Source organism: Phallusia mammillata, chromosome 3 (assembly GCF_965637545.1).
Source record: "Phallusia mammillata chromosome 3, kaPhaMamm4.hap1.1, whole genome shotgun sequence".
Classification (NCBI taxonomy): Eukaryota; Metazoa; Chordata; class Ascidiacea; order Phlebobranchia; family Ascidiidae; genus Phallusia; species Phallusia mammillata.
Window position 1 is genome coordinate 22,806,903 of NC_137254.1, and position 18,984 is coordinate 22,825,886.

Sequence of the window (18,984 nt, forward strand, 5' to 3'; positions counted from 1 at the left end):
AGTATTATTGATGTTTACCGAACCCAAACTGTATTCAGAGTCGGATGGTGACGAACTATCAGTCAGAAAAATTGCTACACATGTATATAGTTTACATTTGTTTCGTATCTACCTCAATCTTTTTATGCCCAAACAACATTTTCAATGACCTCTCTATGACAATGTAGACATTTTGTCCCCTTTGACCTAATATGCGGTTCATTATTTTGATCATTTGCCAGCACTTGACCCATAGCCGCCTTAAGTGAGCCTAAAATTTCCCGGTAAAAGTTGATACTTTTCGTGTATCAGCACATACGATTGTATAGGATGAGAAAGTAGTATATTTGACTAAACTTTATTGTTTATAACTGACCAAGAAGGTTACTACTATAGTAGTATTAAATTTGTGAAAGATAGTTTTTAAATCGATAAGCAAATTTATTCGATAAAAAAGTTTTGTTTTAAAAAACATCCAAACATCCCACCTGCATAAAAACAGCTGACGACCCATTCCTTCCACAAACGTGTGTTTGAAAACTAGTGATTCCTTGAACTTCCCATCCACCTGTGGTTGGTGATTTGCACAGTAACGGGTCTCCTGAATCACCCTGAATAAATAAACCTGTACTTAAAGGAGATTCCTAGTGATTTGTTTTATGTCGTAAATAGTTTAATTTTTGTTTTTCATGTTTCACAATCCTGTGTCATAATTCCTCGGCCAAGGTCCACACGCCAAGCGATTTTAAACTTTATGTTTAAAGACAGTTGATACAAAATATAACCATTACAACGCTAGTTTTCTGTTCGATATGAATTATAAAAAAAACCGTAAACTACGAATACAAATATGCTTGCTTTCTGACTATAGTATTTAAATCAGCTAATGCAAAACCCTATTACGTATAAAAGTATTGTAATGCCAAGTCATTACAATTTTGATATAGGAAGTAAATCCGCACGTAACGTTTAAAACAGGGGTGGGGAACCTGCCGCCCGCGGGCCAAATGCGGCCCGCATGCCTTTTTAATGTGGCCCGCGTCAGATTTTTGTTAAAGTATACAACATTGCATAAAAAAGCAAAAAAATGTTTATGTACAAATATTTTGTAAAAATTACTTCGACATTATTGGTAATTGTCGCAAACTAGTCGGGTCAGATATCCCTACTGTTGCTATTTGTGTTGTACGCTGTCTTTGGCACACCAAGAACTTTCGAGATGTTTACTGTATTCTCTTCCAAATAGAATGACCTCCTTTACAAAACCACACCACAGCTCACAAAAACATCAGGTTACTCAAGGTCAGAACATGGCGTGATGCTAGAAACCATCAGACGCATTGTTACGTCATAGAACGTCTAAAGTTGTTAATGTTATGGGCGATTTCAAAACACTATACAAGTAAATTTGTGGCAATACCCCCTTTTTAAAGCGAAATACTAGAATTTCGACATCATAAAACACACAAATTGACACTATAAAGAACGAACATGAAAACACAACGTCAGGCAAAACACGTATTTAATTAGGCCAACTCATGTAACCGCTTCAACGGTTGCATCTTGGACCTTTTTAAACTCCGCTTGATTTTTCAATGGCCATCCCTCGTTTGGCGGTACTACCCGATATTTTGCCTTGATCTTCGACGTCTTCTTTTGAAACCGCGTCAAAGCTGCGTTAGCTTTCCTCCACAGTGGATCTGGATCTTCCGCTGGTCGGACTCCACCAATATTTCCAATAACCAAATCATGCGACGGGTTATTCAAACATAACGCTTCGACCTCTCCCGTAAAATATGGAGTATTCACTTTCATGTTGGCCACCTCAGCTGATACGACAGAACCGTCGGCCAAACTAAGAAAACCTGGCCTATCCGAGACTTGATCATCATGGACGAATTTCCTGTCAACCAGAACGCCCGTGCAACCTGTGTCTCTTAACACAGTGACCGTCTGGTTGTTTACCACGCCTTCACGTAATGGCAGATTGGACTCCTGGACTCCCTCCATCGAACATGCTGCCGCGCTGGACATCCTTACCGGCGGCAACGCACGCGAATAGCAATCTTTCGCGATGTGTCCCACTTTGTCACACAGAAAACATTTTCTAGGCACTCTAGCATCAGGTTTACGCTTCGGACAGTTCTCAGTCGCATGCCCTGCTTGCTTGCAGTCAGCACAAAGCTCGCGTACTTCTTGACGCACATCGTGGGCCATCTCTCGGTTGTGTGCTGCCAAAAACTGCTCGGCGATCCCAGTCAAACTATCTAAAGTTTTCGGTGCCTGTTCCATTAGATGAGTCGATAGCTCCTTCGGACATGACTTGAGGAACTGCTCCTTCACCAAAAGCGAACTTACATCTTTCCATTCGATGGAAAATCCAGACAACTTCACCCATTTTTGCAGGTAGTTCTGCAGTCGCACTGCGAACTGAGAAGGACTTTCTCCTTTCTCCGGCTTTGAATTTCGAAATTTACATCGATATCCTTCCTCGTTCAAGTCGTACCTGTTGAGTAGCGCCTGCTTGAGTTGGTCATAATCGACTGCGTCATCATCAGAGAGCCTTGAGTAGACATCCAATGCTCGACCCGTTAGCAAGGCACTAAGCGCGCTTGCCCATTCGGACCTCTCCTATTTGCAAGTAACAGCAAAACGCTCAAAACGCAACAGATAACTGTCCAGTTCATCTTTGCCATCTACGAACGCAGGCAACTTCGGTGCTTTCGCTTTGCCCACTGACGCTTCGCGTTGTGCTCCGCCGATTTCTGCCATTTGCAACTCCAAACGCTTTAACTCCAACTGGTGCGCTCTGTCTTGGGCCTCTGCCTCGATACGCCTTGTTTCAGCTTCAGCCTCGGCTGCGCGGCGTCGCTCGTCAGCTTCTGTCTCGGCCTGTATTCGTCTTTCCTCGGCTTCGGCCTCAGCCTGTATTCGCTTAACTTCAGCTTCTCTAGCCAAACGGCGCTCTTCTCGTTCAAACGCCTGTTGCTCGTTAATAAACTTTGCTAAATCGGCGCCAGCCAAACCCAGCTGTTTTCCGACTTCTACAATCTTTTCCATCTCTTTCTTGGTTCACTACCAGGTAAGACAACAACACTGAAAACTAATTCCCGGACGAGCCCCCAATTGTCGCAAACTAGTCGGGTCAGATATCCCTACTGTTGCTATTTGTGTTGTACGCTGTCTTTGGCACACCAAGAACTTTCGAGATGTTTACTGTATTCTCTTCCAAATAGAATGACCTCCTTTACAAAACCACACCACAGCTCACAAAAACATCAGGTTACTCAAGGTCAGAACATGGCGTGATGCTAGAAACCATCAGACGCATTGTTACGTCATAGAACGTCTAAAGTTGTTAATGTTATGGGCGATTTCAAAACACTATACAAGTAAATTTGTGGCAGTAATTTATATTCAATATCTCCCAAATCCACATTATGACGCCAAACTTATAAAAATAGCCACGCATTGAACCACTTGCTATATTTGTGACGTAACGGTCACTCGATTGCCTTTTCTTGCAGTAACAAATCATTTGTCATGTGGTGTTATTTTTTTAGAGCTATTAACGTGCGATCCTTATATTGTTATTTCAAACATATCATTGAAAAAATAAACAGATCAGTAATAGAGCTATGGTGTTCCAACTCGTATTTTTTAGTCGAAATAAGTGATAAACCTGTATGCCTAGTTTGTTGCGAACATGTAGCAGGAAAGAAAAAATCAAATCTGGAGCGATGAAATATAAAACCACTGGTGAAATATAAAACCACTGGTGAAATATAAAACCTTGGGTATTTTTACACGGAATTTGAAAATAAATAAATATTTGGCCCGCCCGAAAATGTAGTGGAATTCATGCGGCCCGCTGTACTAAGTAGGTTCCCCACCCCTGGTTTAAAAGGTTGCTGATCCCTGACACCAACTATTTTTAATGTCAAGGGCTTTAAACCTTTTTGAACCTACTATTTTACCTTATGGGTTTTAAATAATAGACCTTGTCCGCACAAACCTATTTTGAAGCATTGGTTGGTCCGAACAATTTCACACATCACCCGTATTGAGAAGGGTTGTTCTATACCAGGGGTGCAACCTTTTAAGCTACGCGTGTCAGTTTACTTATAATATCCACGCAGTAAAGACTTCGCGTGGCAACATTTTTCTGAGTAAGAGTGGATTTGTGCCCGCTAACTGGATTTTGGGACTTTTGAATAATATACGACTAAAAACAAGCATGTATCAGTTTCAATTAGTACTTATATACACGTAAATTGCGTAGAAACACGTAAATGATTTTGCGTACAATGGAAAATCATCTCGAGTGTTAACCTCCCGTCCCCTGTTCTATACCTTAAGAAGCGGTTACGTATATTCCCATGGTAAAATCCCTTTGCACAATTACTGCTTACGCTAACGACCCGGATAAATGCCTCCATTTTTTAGTTACTTTTCCAACTACCAAAACACCCTATACATCCCTACGATAACAGCGGAGCAAAAATGCACCGATCTCCATTTACCCTGCATGTATCCTGGTTATTAATTCCGCCTGCGCACAGAATCATAAAAGTGGAGGAATAGGAATAAGCCGACTGACATTTTTCACTGTCATAGAAAGTTGTTTCTAATAGGCATTTCAAGGCCCAACTCCTGTTAAGATGGCTTGTTAAATTGATTCTGCTTTTGCCTCAAGTGTTTGGTTAATAATTTCGTAACATAATTTAAAACTTAAAAATTAGCTTGCTGGAGTTCTAAAATCTAGTAAATTGAGTAAAAAATTCTATTTTTGAAGATTTTACCCTGGTCAAAAACAGTTGTCAAAAAATGCCTTTCATTTTCACAGGTGTTCGAATTTCTGCTATATCAGTTGATAACGATGTGTTCTTGTTATTATTTGGAGCCTTTCTTACCTTTTGTGTCTCTCCAACCTAGTGCCGTACAGGTCGTCCCAGGTTGAACCGAGAGACTGAAGTAATCGGGCAGGCAAGCAGATTTCATTATACGCGATAACTTCGGAATATGGGTTTTAAGTCGAATAATTGCGATATCGTATGTCTTTCTCTGCGTAAATATGAATTAAAGTAAAATAGTATCACATAATATCACGGTTAAAACACCCTTTCTGCGGATTCGTGTGTACAATAGGATGGGGGCTTAACACCAATATGATGACACCAAGAAAATAATATTTTTAGGGTATGTGTATTTTTTAGGGATATACTTGTGATCAATTTGCGTTTAAATATTTGACAACACGACTGCTGTACGCACCACTATGTTGTATTTCGGATGAATGGTGACGTCGTTTTGGTGGATGGGTACTCTGATGACGTCATTGTCATTCTTGCTTCGACTGTAGAGGCCTAGTCGCATTGTTAAGCCGTCAAAACTGTAAGACAATATTACTCCTTATTGTTATTCGCAAAACGTGCAACGTAAATATTGTTTTCTATACTTTTATGGCCTTTCCGATGTAAATAGGACGTGTCAAAATCATTGACAACATTTGATGACTTCAATTTACATAGAAGTTAAAGTAAGCCGGGGTCCGCAAAAAATATTCCAGGAACGGCGTATCAAAAATACCAGCTAAGTCATAAATATATCACGAAGACCCTGCCCAGGCAAACTTTTTCCGTGTGTTATCCCAATATCATGTATGATTTTACTTGTGTTAAACTCGGGTTATGTTAGGATATCACGTGTTGGCTTTTTCGCCGATATTTCAAACAAAAATCAAGGATATATCCTTGGAATATAGCTAACAAGCCATGTATCTTCCGATATCTGGACTTTTAACGAATACTTAACATGAATTAGGCTTGAAGTTTCCTTGAACAACTTGAACTATTGGTCAACAAAGTTGACATATCCGTGCAGAAGAAAGTGTGCAATTTTTACCAATTATTTTAGAATTTCGTTGAAACCTTCTAGCGCGAAATTGTTACAATCGTGGTAAAGTTTTGGTTTCCGGGCAATATTTGTTACTGTTTCCGTGTGTGTTTTTGAATCAGCTCTTTGATTAATTTTAACCAAGAAACTTCTGCTAGACATTTAGTAAGCGTAGCCTATTTCCAATCATTATACGCATAGGCTACTGTTTGCAAATAATAATCATTATTTGAAGCTTGCTACTGTACTCATTTTGATAGTTTGTAAATCGCCACAAGACGGTTTTGATTGGTGGCTGAAAAACTATTGCTTATCTGAGCAACAGCTCAAGAGAAAAGCTATCACGCGTAGCGAATCGAATTATTTAGATAAAACTCATTTTAACTCTCTTGGGAATTCACGCCCGGCGCGCGTCTTTTTCTTTGTTCAAAATTTTTGAAAACGGCGGGAATTGCCAACGCGGGATCGGAGAGTTTGCTTAACGGTATCGCAGGTTCGCAGCTTTTAATGTGGTCGTATTACTACGGAATACTAAACAAGTTGTAAGTAATCTATGGTATTACAACGAGAATTGTTTGTTCCGTTTGCCTTTTTTTCAAGTTCATCCGGGACTGCGTGCGACCATGTGCTCGCAGACGCCATGCTGTGTCTTGTGGTTGTGAGCTGATATTGGCATCAAGGTTGGTAGCAAAATGATAATGCTAACGAAAATTGTAAATTGTTTGGATTGGTTTGGTTAGGAAAACAGCAGATTTATGCTGTTGTGGCTATGGTGTTGAGAGAATGTATTGTGATTAATACATTAAAATTAATCTGTGTTTTTATTAGATTTAAATTGCAGCATTAAATTGTCTTGTCATTTGATATAATGCCTCGTAGTAAAAGTCTAAGAACAGATTACAAACCATATGACCATTTATCAAGAAAACAGAAATGGATCAGGAAAAAAAGGATGTAAATTGCGTAGAAACACGTAAATGATTTTGCGTACAATGGAAAATCATCTCGAGTGTTAACCTCCCGTCCCCTGTTCTATACCTTAAGAAGCGGTTACGTATATTCCCATGGTAAAATCCCTTTGCACAATTACTGCTTACGCTAACGACCCGGATAAATGCCTCCATTTTTTAGTTACTTTTCCAACTACCAAAACACCCTATACATCCCTACGATAACAGCGGAGCAAAAATGCACCGATCTCCATTTACCCTGCATGTATCCTGGTTATTAATTCCGCCTGCGCACAGAATCATAAAAGTGGAGGAATAGGAATAAGCCGACTGACATTTTTCACTGTCATAGAAAGTTGTTTCTAATAGGCATTTCAAGGCCCAACTCCTGTTAAGATGGCTTGTTAAATTGATTCTGCTTTTGCCTCAAGTGTTTGGTTAATAATTTCGTAACATAATTTAAAACTTAAAAATTAGCTTGCTGGAGTTCTAAAATCTAGTAAATTGAGTAAAAAATTCTATTTTTGAAGATTTTACCCTGGTCAAAAACAGTTGTCAAAAAATGCCTTTCATTTTCACAGGTGTTCGAATTTCTGCTATATCAGTTGATAACGATGTGTTCTTGTTATTATTTGGAGCCTTTCTTACCTTTTGTGTCTCTCCAACCTAGTGCCGTACAGGTCGTCCCAGGTTGAACCGAGAGACTGAAGTAATCGGGCAGGCAAGCAGATTTCATTATACGCGATAACTTCGGAATATGGGTTTTAAGTCGAATAATTGCGATATCGTATGTCTTTCTCTGCGTAAATATGAATTAAAGTAAAATAGTATCACATAATATCACGGTTAAAACACCCTTTCTGCGGATTCGTGTGTACAATAGGATGGGGGCTTAACACCAATATGATGACACCAAGAAAATAATATTTTTAGGGTATGTGTATTTTTTAGGGATATACTTGTGATCAATTTGCGTTTAAATATTTGACAACACGACTGCTGTACGCACCACTATGTTGTATTTCGGATGAATGGTGACGTCGTTTTGGTGGATGGGTACTCTGATGACGTCATTGTCATTCTTGCTTCGACTGTAGAGGCCTAGTCGCATTGTTAAGCCGTCAAAACTGTAAGACAATATTACTCCTTATTGTTATTCGCAAAACGTGCAACGTAAATATTGTTTTCTATACTTTTATGGCCTTTCCGATGTAAATAGGACGTGTCAAAATCATTGACAACATTTGATGACTTCAATTTACATAGAAGTTAAAGTAAGCCGGGGTCCGCAAAAAATATTCCAGGAACGGCGTATCAAAAATACCAGCTAAGTCATAAATATATCACGAAGACCCTGCCCAGGCAAACTTTTTCCGTGTGTTATCCCAATATCATGTATGATTTTACTTGTGTTAAACTCGGGTTATGTTAGGATATCACGTGTTGGCTTTTTCGCCGATATTTCAAACAAAAATCAAGGATATATCCTTGGAATATAGCTAACAAGCCATGTATCTTCCGATATCTGGACTTTTAACGAATACTTAACATGAATTAGGCTTGAAGTTTCCTTGAACAACTTGAACTATTGGTCAACAAAGTTGACATATCCGTGCAGAAGAAAGTGTGCAATTTTTACCAATTATTTTAGAATTTCGTTGAAACCTTCTAGCGCGAAATTGTTACAATCGTGGTAAAGTTTTGGTTTCCGGGCAATATTTGTTACTGTTTCCGTGTGTGTTTTTGAATCAGCTCTTTGATTAATTTTAACCAAGAAACTTCTGCTAGACATTTAGTAAGCGTAGCCTATTTCCAATCATTATACGCATAGGCTACTGTTTGCAAATAATAATCATTATTTGAAGCTTGCTACTGTACTCATTTTGATAGTTTGTAAATCGCCACAAGACGGTTTTGATTGGTGGCTGAAAAACTATTGCTTATCTGAGCAACAGCTCAAGAGAAAAGCTATCACGCGTAGCGAATCGAATTATTTAGATAAAACTCATTTTAACTCTCTTGGGAATTCACGCCCGGCGCGCGTCTTTTTCTTTGTTCAAAATTTTTGAAAACGGCGGGAATTGCCAACGCGGGATCGGAGAGTTTGCTTAACGGTATCGCAGGTTCGCAGCTTTTAATGTGGTCGTATTACTACGGAATACTAAACAAGTTGTAAGTAATCTATGGTATTACAACGAGAATTGTTTGTTCCGTTTGCCTTTTTTTCAAGTTCATCCGGGACTGCGTGCGACCATGTGCTCGCAGACGCCATGCTGTGTCTTGTGGTTGTGAGCTGATATTGGCATCAAGGTTGGTAGCAAAATGATAATGCTAACGAAAATTGTAAATTGTTTGGATTGGTTTGGTTAGGAAAACAGCAGATTTATGCTGTTGTGGCTATGGTGTTGAGAGAATGTATTGTGATTAATACATTAAAATTAATCTGTGTTTTTATTAGATTTAAATTGCAGCATTAAATTGTCTTGTCATTTGATATAATGCCTCGTAGTAAAAGTCTAAGAACAGATTACAAACCATATGACCATTTATCAAGAAAACAGAAATGGATCAGGAAAAAAAGGATGAATAAACAAAGACCTGCTGCAGTTGGTGGCATAAATATTTTAAATGCTTCTTCCAGTGACACTGCAGACCTGCAGGAAATTGAAGAACAAGAAAGTGATTCAAGTATGTTATCAAGTAAACATGTGGAACAAATAACAATTCCAGACAGTACACTTTCAATGGATGCAAATGATATTATTACCAGCTGGGCATTAACTGAAGTTTATGTACCAAAAATGTCTATAACCAGACTTCTAAAAAGCTTACATAGCATTCATGATGAGCTTCCAAAATCATATAAAGGCCTCTTTCCCAAACCAAACATTTCTTATGAGCCCATGGAGGATGGACTGTATGTACATTTTCCAAATTGGATTAATTCACTTACAAAAATGTTGTCACATTTTTACAAGGATGTTGAAGGCAATATATCATTTTGTCTTTTAATTAACGTTGATGGATTACCCTTATTTAATCATTCCCCTTATTTAATCATTCCCCTGACTTCAAACTATATCCAATTCTGTTGACAATTTATAAAGCAAAAATGCGGCCAATATGTGCTGGGATTTATTCCACTGAGAAATCAAGCAATAGAGAAATGCCCCCAGTTCAGTTGTTTCTCAAACATTTCTTGAGTGATGTTAAAAAAATTAAAGGATCACGACATCATTAATGGAAAAAGAATATTCTCATTACTTGGCAATGGCATTTATGTGTGTGATGCTCCAGCACGGTCTTCATTGAAAAGTATTAAGAGCCATTCAGGGTATAGTTGTTGTGAAAGATGTGTAGTTCATGGACAATATGACTCTGCATCGGGTCATGTCTGCTTGCTTGAAACAAACTGTCTGCTAAGAACTGATAATGCCTTTGTAGCACAACAAGACAAATCTCACCATAAAGGAGAGTCACACCTTGCGAAGTACAAGGTTAAAATGGTTACTGGATTTGTGCTGGACTATATGCACCTGTGTTGCCTTGGGGTCATGAAGCGGCTCCTTTCAAGGTGGAAGGGAATTCGAAGGTAAAATTTTACATGCAAAAAAAGCCAAAAATGCTGAAAAAATGCTTTTGTTTAGGCAGCATCAAGGAAAATTGTCATCCCAAGGAATGGCCGTACTAAACCAAAAATTGCTTCAGATAAAAGCCTGGGTTCCAGTAGAATTTAACAGGAAATTAAGACCATTGTCAGAATTGGCATATTGGAAGGCTGCTGAATTTCGGTTGTTTATGCTATATGTTGGTATGGTTACTCTAAAAAATGAAAAAATTCTTCCAAAAAGGTATTTTAAACACTTTTTAAAGTATGTCATTGCCTTGCGCTTTTTAATTAGTCCATGCACCCAAAATGAAGATGTTACCCATTGTTGTGAATTGTTGAAACAATTTGTGAAAGATTCCATTACTTTGTATGGCAAGGGTTTTGTATCTTATAATGTGCACAGTCTCATACATCTACCAGATGATTATCTAAACTATGGGTCATTGGAGAAAATTAATTGTTTTCCTTTTGAAAGTTATTTAGGTATCTTAAAAAATTGCTTGCAGTCTGGATATCGACCCTTGCAGCAAATTAGACGCCTTGTGTTTCACCAAAATGAAAATATTGTCGCAACAAGGCAAAGGGAACTGCATACAAATGTACACTCCCAGAAATTACCTTGCATGTTACAGAAGGCTTGTCTGTAACTTATTACAAAATGGCTACATTGTTAAATTCTTGTGTCATTAACACAAAATCCAAAGCAGATTGTATCATTAAATATGGGACCAGCAGTGTTGCTAAAGTTTGCACTATTGCATGTCAAAGTGGATCAGTTTGTTTCATTGTGCAGAATTTTCTTCATGTCAGACCACTATTTAAATACCCTGTTTCATCTGTGTCTGTTGGAGTTTACTGGCTGGGGCCATTAGATAAAAATTTGTGTGTGGTTAATTTGAATAGTAATGTTGTGAAATGTGTTATGCTGCCTTACAAGGCGGAGTTTGTTGCTATTGAACTTATTCACTCAAGTTGAAAATTTTGTTTTTAGAAATTTAGCAAAAATGAAAGAATTTGTATTTGTAAAGTTTTCATCTGGCCAATCTGATTTGGTACATCAAAGTTGGATGGTTTCTGACACTAAATGCAAATGGCCTGCAGGTGGCAATATTCAACAGCAAGCAAGGGACAAAGTCGCTCCAGGGGAGAATTGGAAAGCATACAAATGTGAGGTGCTGTGTCAATCCAGTAAGTTCCAAGCACCTATGTTGCAATATAGTACAGATAAACAAGTGTGAATGACAACAACTAACATTTTTCAGATTCATTTGCTCGCTGTATTAAAAAGGCATATGCGGAAAATGGGTATAAAACATCGGATACATCTGATGCAACAGCAGAAGATGAACCAACATTTGTAACACCTGCAAGTCCACAAACTTTATCACCTTTTAGGCGACCCCGTGATATTATATCTTCGCCAGGAAAAAAAGCACAAAAACGGTACAGGAAATTTGTGTTTATCTGTCTAACATTATCTGTCTAAAGTGTTTTTTTAGAAAACTGCCCCCCTCTTTGCCAGTAGGCACTGAATACACAGAAATCTGGCACTGTGTTAAGGGCTTACAAGCAGATGTGAGAAGGTCTCTTACCCAAATAGCTGGCCTTCGCACTGACCTCTCTTTTACTAGATATGTGCTAGTGCAAAAAATTGGAGAGATGAACAACTTACAAAGTCTATCTAATTGTCATTCTAGCATGGTTGAACCTGCTGCTAATGATGAAGAACTAAATGAAACCATTGAAAGTATTGAGGTTTGTAGATTTACTTACAACAATTTTCTGCAAAATATTTGAAAACAGTTTTTTTTTTAGGACCAACAAGCCATAGCATTGAGGGTGGAAAGAAAAGGATTGCGCAGCACAATTCGAGAGTTCATGCGCCTCTTCATGAAAAAGGAGTTGGTGGTCACTTATTCATGGTCTGGTCTTGGCTACAAACGCCAACACAACAAAAAGGCATTTAAAGACAGCAAGTTGTACAACCTTCTAATCGGTATGTTGCAATGCTTGTTTTCACCATTTGAACATATCTGTTTGGTTTTTAAACCATCTACTTTTGGTGTGGGTCTCCTTCTAGAGCACATTGTTTTAAACTTGCCGGCTTCCAAAATGTAAAAATTCAAACTGCAATATTTGACAAAGTCGCCAAGAACCTGCCTATTTAGATGCTTGGAACAATTCAAAGCATTCAAAAGATAGTTGGTTTTACCCACCCAAATGCATTGAAAATCAAAACGTAAATACACAGTGTGTTTCTCATTGGTTGTTGAAATTTCGGCCGCAAGACCAAAAACTGTTTGAACGCTGACTGTTGTGCCCCACACGCAAAACGATGCGACACGAAGGGAGTAATAGGCAAGGTTATGACCTAAGAGGCGCAGCGCTCAGCGTTTGGTATCCTCGCACTGCCACATAAACTGGCGGTGATTCAATCATGCCCGGATCTTTTACTGCCTCAGTGAGCTATATGGCCATGCTGTTTGCATAAACGCCAGCCTTTTATGAATCTATTGAGCAATTTTTGTGTTACTGGCTCAGCTAAGTAGATAAAATATGATGAATAAAATAAAGAACACCACGCCAGACTTCAAAATGTGGTAATACTTTGTATATGTGCAGATGTCCTTCAGCTGACGGACTACAAAAATGAAAAGGTCACCACAATCAACGGCGAGATAATTGTGGTTTTATCTCAAACGAACGACTGGGAGGGTGGAAGGCGGGCCGGCCGAATCCAGGCCCATTTGTCATCAAGTGGTTCTTCAACCGAAGCTTGGGCGGATTCGGACACAGAACAATGAATCGTCGTTAAGTTCGTTTTCAATAAAATAAAAATACGATAAGATGCCTACTTTATGTTTTTGGGGATTAGTTCGGAGAAGATTCAAACATGGATATTTAGGATGATTTATCTATGACTTATCCCAATTTATGTCTGGATTACCAGAGATTCTGACGCGACGTTCAAGCATGATTCATCATAGAAAATCATACTTGAAATTATGCTTGAAAGTGTTACCTTTCGTGTCATAACACAATGATAAATCTCGGAAGTTCGCACCCCATCCAAGTCCGAACCAAATAAGTTCGATGATATTACATGTATGAAACGGGGAAAATTTTCCACTATCCGGATATTCTCCCAATGTTCTATACACTAATTGTTTTCAGTGATGTTTTTATCTTGCTTAGCCTTCGGGTGTTGATTTTTTTCTGCGGCTTGGTTTTAATTAAGGTTGAAATGTCAGGACGATATTAACAAATGCCGTTTTGGGGATAATCAAATTAAAAAAAGGAAAAAGATCCACTTGTTGGCATTTTGGGATCAAATTGTACCTGCTATCCCTTGCTTATGATTATAATTTTGCTTGTACAAATTCCCTACCTGAATTGCATGGTGGCAAGGTTAACAAAGCAATGAGCTGCTGCCAGTACCCAAGCTTTGCATATCACCGTTGCTTCACACAAAAGCTTGTCGTCCTTTGCTGACCTAAGACATAGGAATGCTTGAGAGTGGTGTGATATACATATTACGGTTAAAAATTAAATTAACAAACTGTAAACGCTATTGTTGTTACCTGCCATGGCCGTGCGTGCCTCTGTGCTCTTTTTCCACCGATAATCTTTTTCAACGTCGTTTGTAGTATAGCTTTGCCGCAAGATATTGCATTTGAGTCACATGCCCATCGACAAATAGTTGGATTTGATACCTAATTTTTACCTGTGTGGTTTAGATATGCTCTTAACCTGATAAAAGTCGAAACATACCTGTGTACTGTTTAATACTGTCGGTGCAGTTGTTGTGGTATGTTCAGTGCTTTTAATAGTAACGAATGGGCTTAGACTTGTTGAAGTGCTTTGTTCTGCAAAAATCAGCTTTAAAAGGTTGTTAAAATGAATTAAAATAATTATTTAAGGGCAAATAGAGATGTACTAAAGATTGTTTTCAAGCAATGTGTTTCATTTTACCCGTAAATCACCCCTTTCCTTGACATACAAAACTGACAATGTACAATTCGACATAGTATGTAGTATACATACTGTTTGCCAAACCACAACTTTAAAACCATATGAAAATCGTATTCTTTGTTTCTTTATAAAATTGGGCATATTCTCAAAAGCTTTTTTTAGCTTTTTTTTGGAGTTTCTTACCTGAGTGTTTGTTTTCTTCAGGGAACTCTTTAAATTCCGTTCGACGTCCGCGACAAAACCGGAACCAGAACGTCACGCGGTCTGGCAAGCACGTGACCGGAACTGACGTCGCCAATGACGTCATGCATGGTGACCACTCAGACCACGTGGTCCAACCTAAACCGAAAACATATAAAATAATTATGAGCTTTTGTAAGTGAAAAGAACATGCAATCTATTTGCTTTTGCACGGTTTTGCAGAAATTGTGCGCATTCTGTCACTTTACCCTTGGACCTAGATATACGTTTGTGTCACGCATATTTATTGCCTCATTTTACAACATTTACATATCGTCTTATCATGACATTTACTTATTGGTCCTAATGTCGTTTATTTATTGTCGTTCTGTCCAGGTACTAGTTTTCGTATGGCATTACGCATTGTGACAAGTTTTTGTTATAAGTCCATGAAATCGGTTTTTAGGTTATCACAGTTTTACCTTCTGTTGAAACCTTTTCAACACCAGTATTTGCAGAAAATTATTTAAACTGGTTCAAACTTTGAAACAATTATTTTATTTGGATACCAGTTCCTGTTACCTCCTTGGCGTTTGACGGATTGTGGAGAAATCACTTTTCCTGCTAGAAAGTCACTGAAACATAATGCATTCTTAGTTTAAATATAATTTGTAGTGCTATTCTAACCTAAACAATTTATCAAACACTTACCAAACGTAACAAAACAACACCAAGTTTTGTAGCGTTAACCTCGTGCTTTTCCTTTTTCGGGGAACAAAACAGCTTAAACAATATTACATTGTAGTTTTAGGGGCAACAGTTAAAGAAGCGAAGTGGTTAACAACCTGAGGTAAAACCATTCGTCACACAATCATTACTCAAGAGCTGTGGAGTTGACAATAAACAACATGAAGACAGTGCAAAGCGTTTTGCAAGTCGAAAGTTACCCCAGAACCAAATATTAGTTATCAGCAGAAGATACAAGCCAATATCGAAGTGTAAAACATTACTGCGTTTCGACGGTTCTATTGTTATCGTCAAAAATAAAAACCACAGAAAACTCGGTGAAACACAACATAGAAGAAAGATTAGTTGATGTATATGGACTTAATACAGTTTAGTTTCCTAAATGAATAGAGAATTTAGCTCAAACGATATAAATCAATCAATTTTATTTGCTTAAGCGTCCAAGTATAAAAATAATACACGTGACATACAGGTAAACAAGTGAGATAAGCGCTGAAACAAAATGTTCTTTTTCCGATATTTTTCTGGGTTCCTAATCCTTAAGCTTACGACTTGCACAATGTTGAGAAATACGTTAAACCACCAATAACGTTTAAGCAGTAAAAAAAACTCGTAGTGTCTTGCTAAACATCAAAAACAAATCACGTTTTGTTAAAAATGGCGTGTCGGTGTACATAAATTTGCTGTATTCAGAACGAAAAGCGATAAAATATTTCATCAACTCCAGGCATTAGAAACGAAGGATTGCTGAAAGAAACAATGCACGTCAAATTCTCAGCTCTCGTAAGTGGAATATATTTTCCTTCTGTGCCGCTCCAAGTAATTAGGCCAAAAAGTTATGGCGAATAACTTATATCTGACATGTAATTCCGATCGGGTTTTTACATGGGGGCGTCCTGGATTTTAAACCCGGAAATAACAGCTGTTTTGCAACACTTCCACTCAATGTCACGACTCTGCTTGTGCTGTTTCCATTCAGTTCCTAAAGCGACAAAACGTTTATAATATGCAATCAAGATAGTAGGTTCCGAAAAACCACAAACAGAAATTGGGCAAAAGGATTGAAAATGGGCAATTTTTCATTATCTGTTAGCTTTAGGGGGTGAAGTCTTGCTGCTTCGGGCGGGCTAGACGCGTCACTGCTTATCGGGTGCTTGGTACAAATACGAAGTGTCGCTCTAGCAGGTGGTCGTCGACGTCCAGCCGATACTTCCACCGATGTTCAGCTCTCAAACCAAGTCGGGACGTCGAGGAACACTCCCGTTTGTTGGGCGTCCTTGGTCGCGACTTGTGCCTCGGTGCTGAGTCGTCTTGACCGATGACGCCGCAAACGAAAGGACCAATGCCCGCTAGACGGTCATGTGGGAACGATGTCTAATTGTGGCGACAGTTTTGCGTTGGGCGTACAAGAGCGCGCGACATCTTGCCGTCGTCACACTACCACTAAATGTCAAGTCGCTACATGTCTCGTTTCCAATTCTTTTCTGACGGAATAAAACGTTTTATGTACGACCAATTGCAGTAGGTTCTGAAAAACCACAAACAGAAGTTGGTTTGCAGCATTGAAAAGGGCTAATTTCTCCTTTTCAATAAGCTTTGAGAGGTGAAGTCTTGCTGCTTCGGAGCTCGACACGTCACTGCTTAGCGGGTGCTTCAGCACTTTGCTTTGTGGTGTTGTGAAAAGCTTCCGTTGCGCAAGTACCATCGCCTCCTAAAAAGCTATGGACCAGCTCCGCTCCTCTTGGATGAGGGAGGGCGCAGTACTGGGGCTTCGTGCTCCAGCATTGCTTCCCTCTCTTGCTCAAGAAGCCGTCTAGCGGGACCCATTTGCTCCCGCAATGGCTGGCTACTTTGGGCGGGCTCGGTTAAAAAGGGGCTTTGTGCTCTTTTTTCATTTGTCACTTTCATTGCCCACTTAAAAAATACACTACTAGTTCCGATTTTGTTTTTCTTCGGATCACAGCAGCGGCGGAGAAGTCGTATGCGTGATGGTTTAGTTTATCCCCACGGTCACGTGGGCTCGAGCAACGTCAACACCGCGACTTGCTACAAGAGAAGAGGAGCGGTACCGAACACAAGGCCCAGCACCGATCCTCTCGAGCAAGCCGAGAGGCCGGCGCTGCAAACAGAAGCCAACTCGACTCGTCCCCGTTGCTGCCGAAACAGAATGCCGTCGTTGCTCGGGAAACCGGCTGTGAAGCCGATTCCCGAGCTCTGACGTCACCTCTGACGGAGCTGGGAACGAGCCGACGTCCCAGTCGCCGAAACAACCAGAACGAGCTTCACTCAAACACTAAAACTTGGGCTATTTCAATACATGTTTAATTTTTCTGTTTGTGGTTTTCTTTTCGGTAGACTCATTTGCATGCAATCACGTGGTCGCAACGTTGACACGGTTGAATAGTTCTCAGTCACGTGACCAACAAATGGTTGCGACATCGGATGCAGCGAGTGGCTGCTTCGGCGCGGGAATTCCCCAAGTCGAAGCGCACACTGTGTTAACAGGTCGCTCGACGCAAGACTGCTGGACGGAACTTAGTCGCTCGGGTCGACCCACTCCGTCACTTGTCCTGCTTGCCGCCACGCGTTTCTGGAGCAGGCGACTCGCCAATGACCAGGGAGTCATATCATTGCAACGCCCAACTCCATTTTCGAGCGTTTGTGGTGAACCCACAAACACAAAATGTCGTGGTAGTAGGCGGTCGCCGACGTTTGGCCGATGTTTCCACCCGTGTTTCCCGCCCAACCTGAGCGCATACACCCGAGCAACTTACTGTTTGTTGGGCGTCGTTGGTTGCGACTTGTGCTTCATAAGTCGCCTTAAACTTATGACGCCGGAAAACGAACAGCCTATTGCCCGCTGGACGGTCATGTGGAGACGATGTCTAGTTGTGGTGAGGGCTTTGCGTTGGGCGTGCAGGAGCGCTCGCCTTCGCAATTGCGACATCTCGTCGCTGTGTTACCGCCTTATGCCACGTCGCTGGGCGTGCTTTTATTTCCATGCATTTGCTCACGTGACAAAACGTTGTCTGTACGAACAACTGCAGCACATTTCCACAAACCACAAACAGAAGTTGGTTTGCAGCATTGAAAAGGGCTAATTTCTCCTTTTCAATAAGCTTTGGGAGGTGAAGTCTTGCTGCTTCGGAGCTCGACACGTCACTGCTTAGCGGGTGCTTCAGCACTTTGCTTTGTGGTGTTGTGAAAAGCTTCCGTTGCGCAAGTACCATCGCCTCCTAAAAAGCTATGGACCAGCTCCGCTCCTCTTGGATGAGGGAGGGCGCAGTGCTGGGGCTTCGTGCTCCAGCATTGCTTCCCTCTCTTGCTCAAGAAGCCGCCTAGCGGGACGCATTTGCTCCCGCAATGGCTGGCTACTTTGGGCGGGCTCGGTTAAAAAGGGGCTTTGTGCTCTTTTTTCATTTGTCATTTTCATTGTCTACTACCCGTACTAAAAATACACTATTTTTCTTCGGATCACAGAAGCGGCGGCAGCAGCAGCAGCAACAGCGCAGCAAGTGGGCGGACAAAAAGTGGTTTAGTTTATCCCCACGGTCACGTGGGCTCGAGCAACGTCAACACCGCGACTTGCTACAAGAGAGGAGGAGCGGTACCGAGCACAAGGCCCAGCACAGATCCTCTCGAGCAAGCCGA

General features: G+C 40.2%; 3 protein-coding genes and 1 pseudogene across 5 annotated transcripts; 2 read left to right on the forward strand and 2 right to left on the reverse strand.

The window, feature by feature from the left end:
* Positions 1-443: 443 nt before the first annotated feature.
* LOC145219847 (uncharacterized) lies at positions 444-18,280 on the reverse strand. Its single transcript, XM_080087155.1, has 11 exons — positions 18,108-18,280; positions 15,169-15,221; positions 14,590-14,745; positions 14,159-14,300; positions 13,823-13,927; positions 7,834-7,951; positions 7,473-7,623; positions 5,254-5,345; positions 4,893-5,043; positions 4,503-4,531; positions 444-590 (listed from the first exon to the last, which is right to left on the reverse strand). The coding sequence occupies exons 1-11, from the start codon at positions 18,278-18,280 to the stop codon at positions 444-446; spliced, it is 1,317 nt and encodes a 438-aa protein (XP_079943281.1).
* LOC145217490 (uncharacterized) lies at positions 1,277-3,039 on the reverse strand (annotated as a pseudogene).
* Positions 8,490-11,084, forward strand: LOC145217491 (uncharacterized). 3 transcript variants are annotated; one of them, XM_080084766.1, is made up of 4 exons: positions 8,490-9,134; positions 9,379-9,512; positions 10,269-10,416; positions 10,472-11,084. In XM_080084766.1, the coding sequence occupies exons 2-4, from the start codon at positions 9,407-9,409 to the stop codon at positions 11,079-11,081; spliced, it is 864 nt and encodes a 287-aa protein (XP_079940892.1). In that variant the 5' UTR covers positions 8,490-9,134; positions 9,379-9,406; the 3' UTR covers positions 11,082-11,084. The 3 variants fall into 3 exon arrangements, with proteins under 3 accessions (XP_079940892.1, XP_079940890.1, XP_079940889.1); XM_080084764.1 differs by lacking the exon at positions 8,490-9,134 and having other exon boundaries at positions 9,165-9,512; XM_080084763.1 differs by lacking the exons at positions 8,490-9,134; positions 9,379-9,512 and having other exon boundaries at positions 9,923-10,416.
* LOC145217493 (uncharacterized) lies at positions 11,433-13,280 on the forward strand. Its single transcript, XM_080084767.1, has 5 exons — positions 11,433-11,622; positions 11,697-11,877; positions 11,934-12,189; positions 12,250-12,430; positions 13,057-13,280. Exons 1-5 carry the CDS (start codon positions 11,439-11,441, stop codon positions 13,236-13,238), a joined length of 984 nt encoding a protein of 327 aa, XP_079940893.1. The 5' UTR covers positions 11,433-11,438; the 3' UTR covers positions 13,239-13,280.
* Positions 18,281-18,984: the final 704 nt, after the last annotated feature.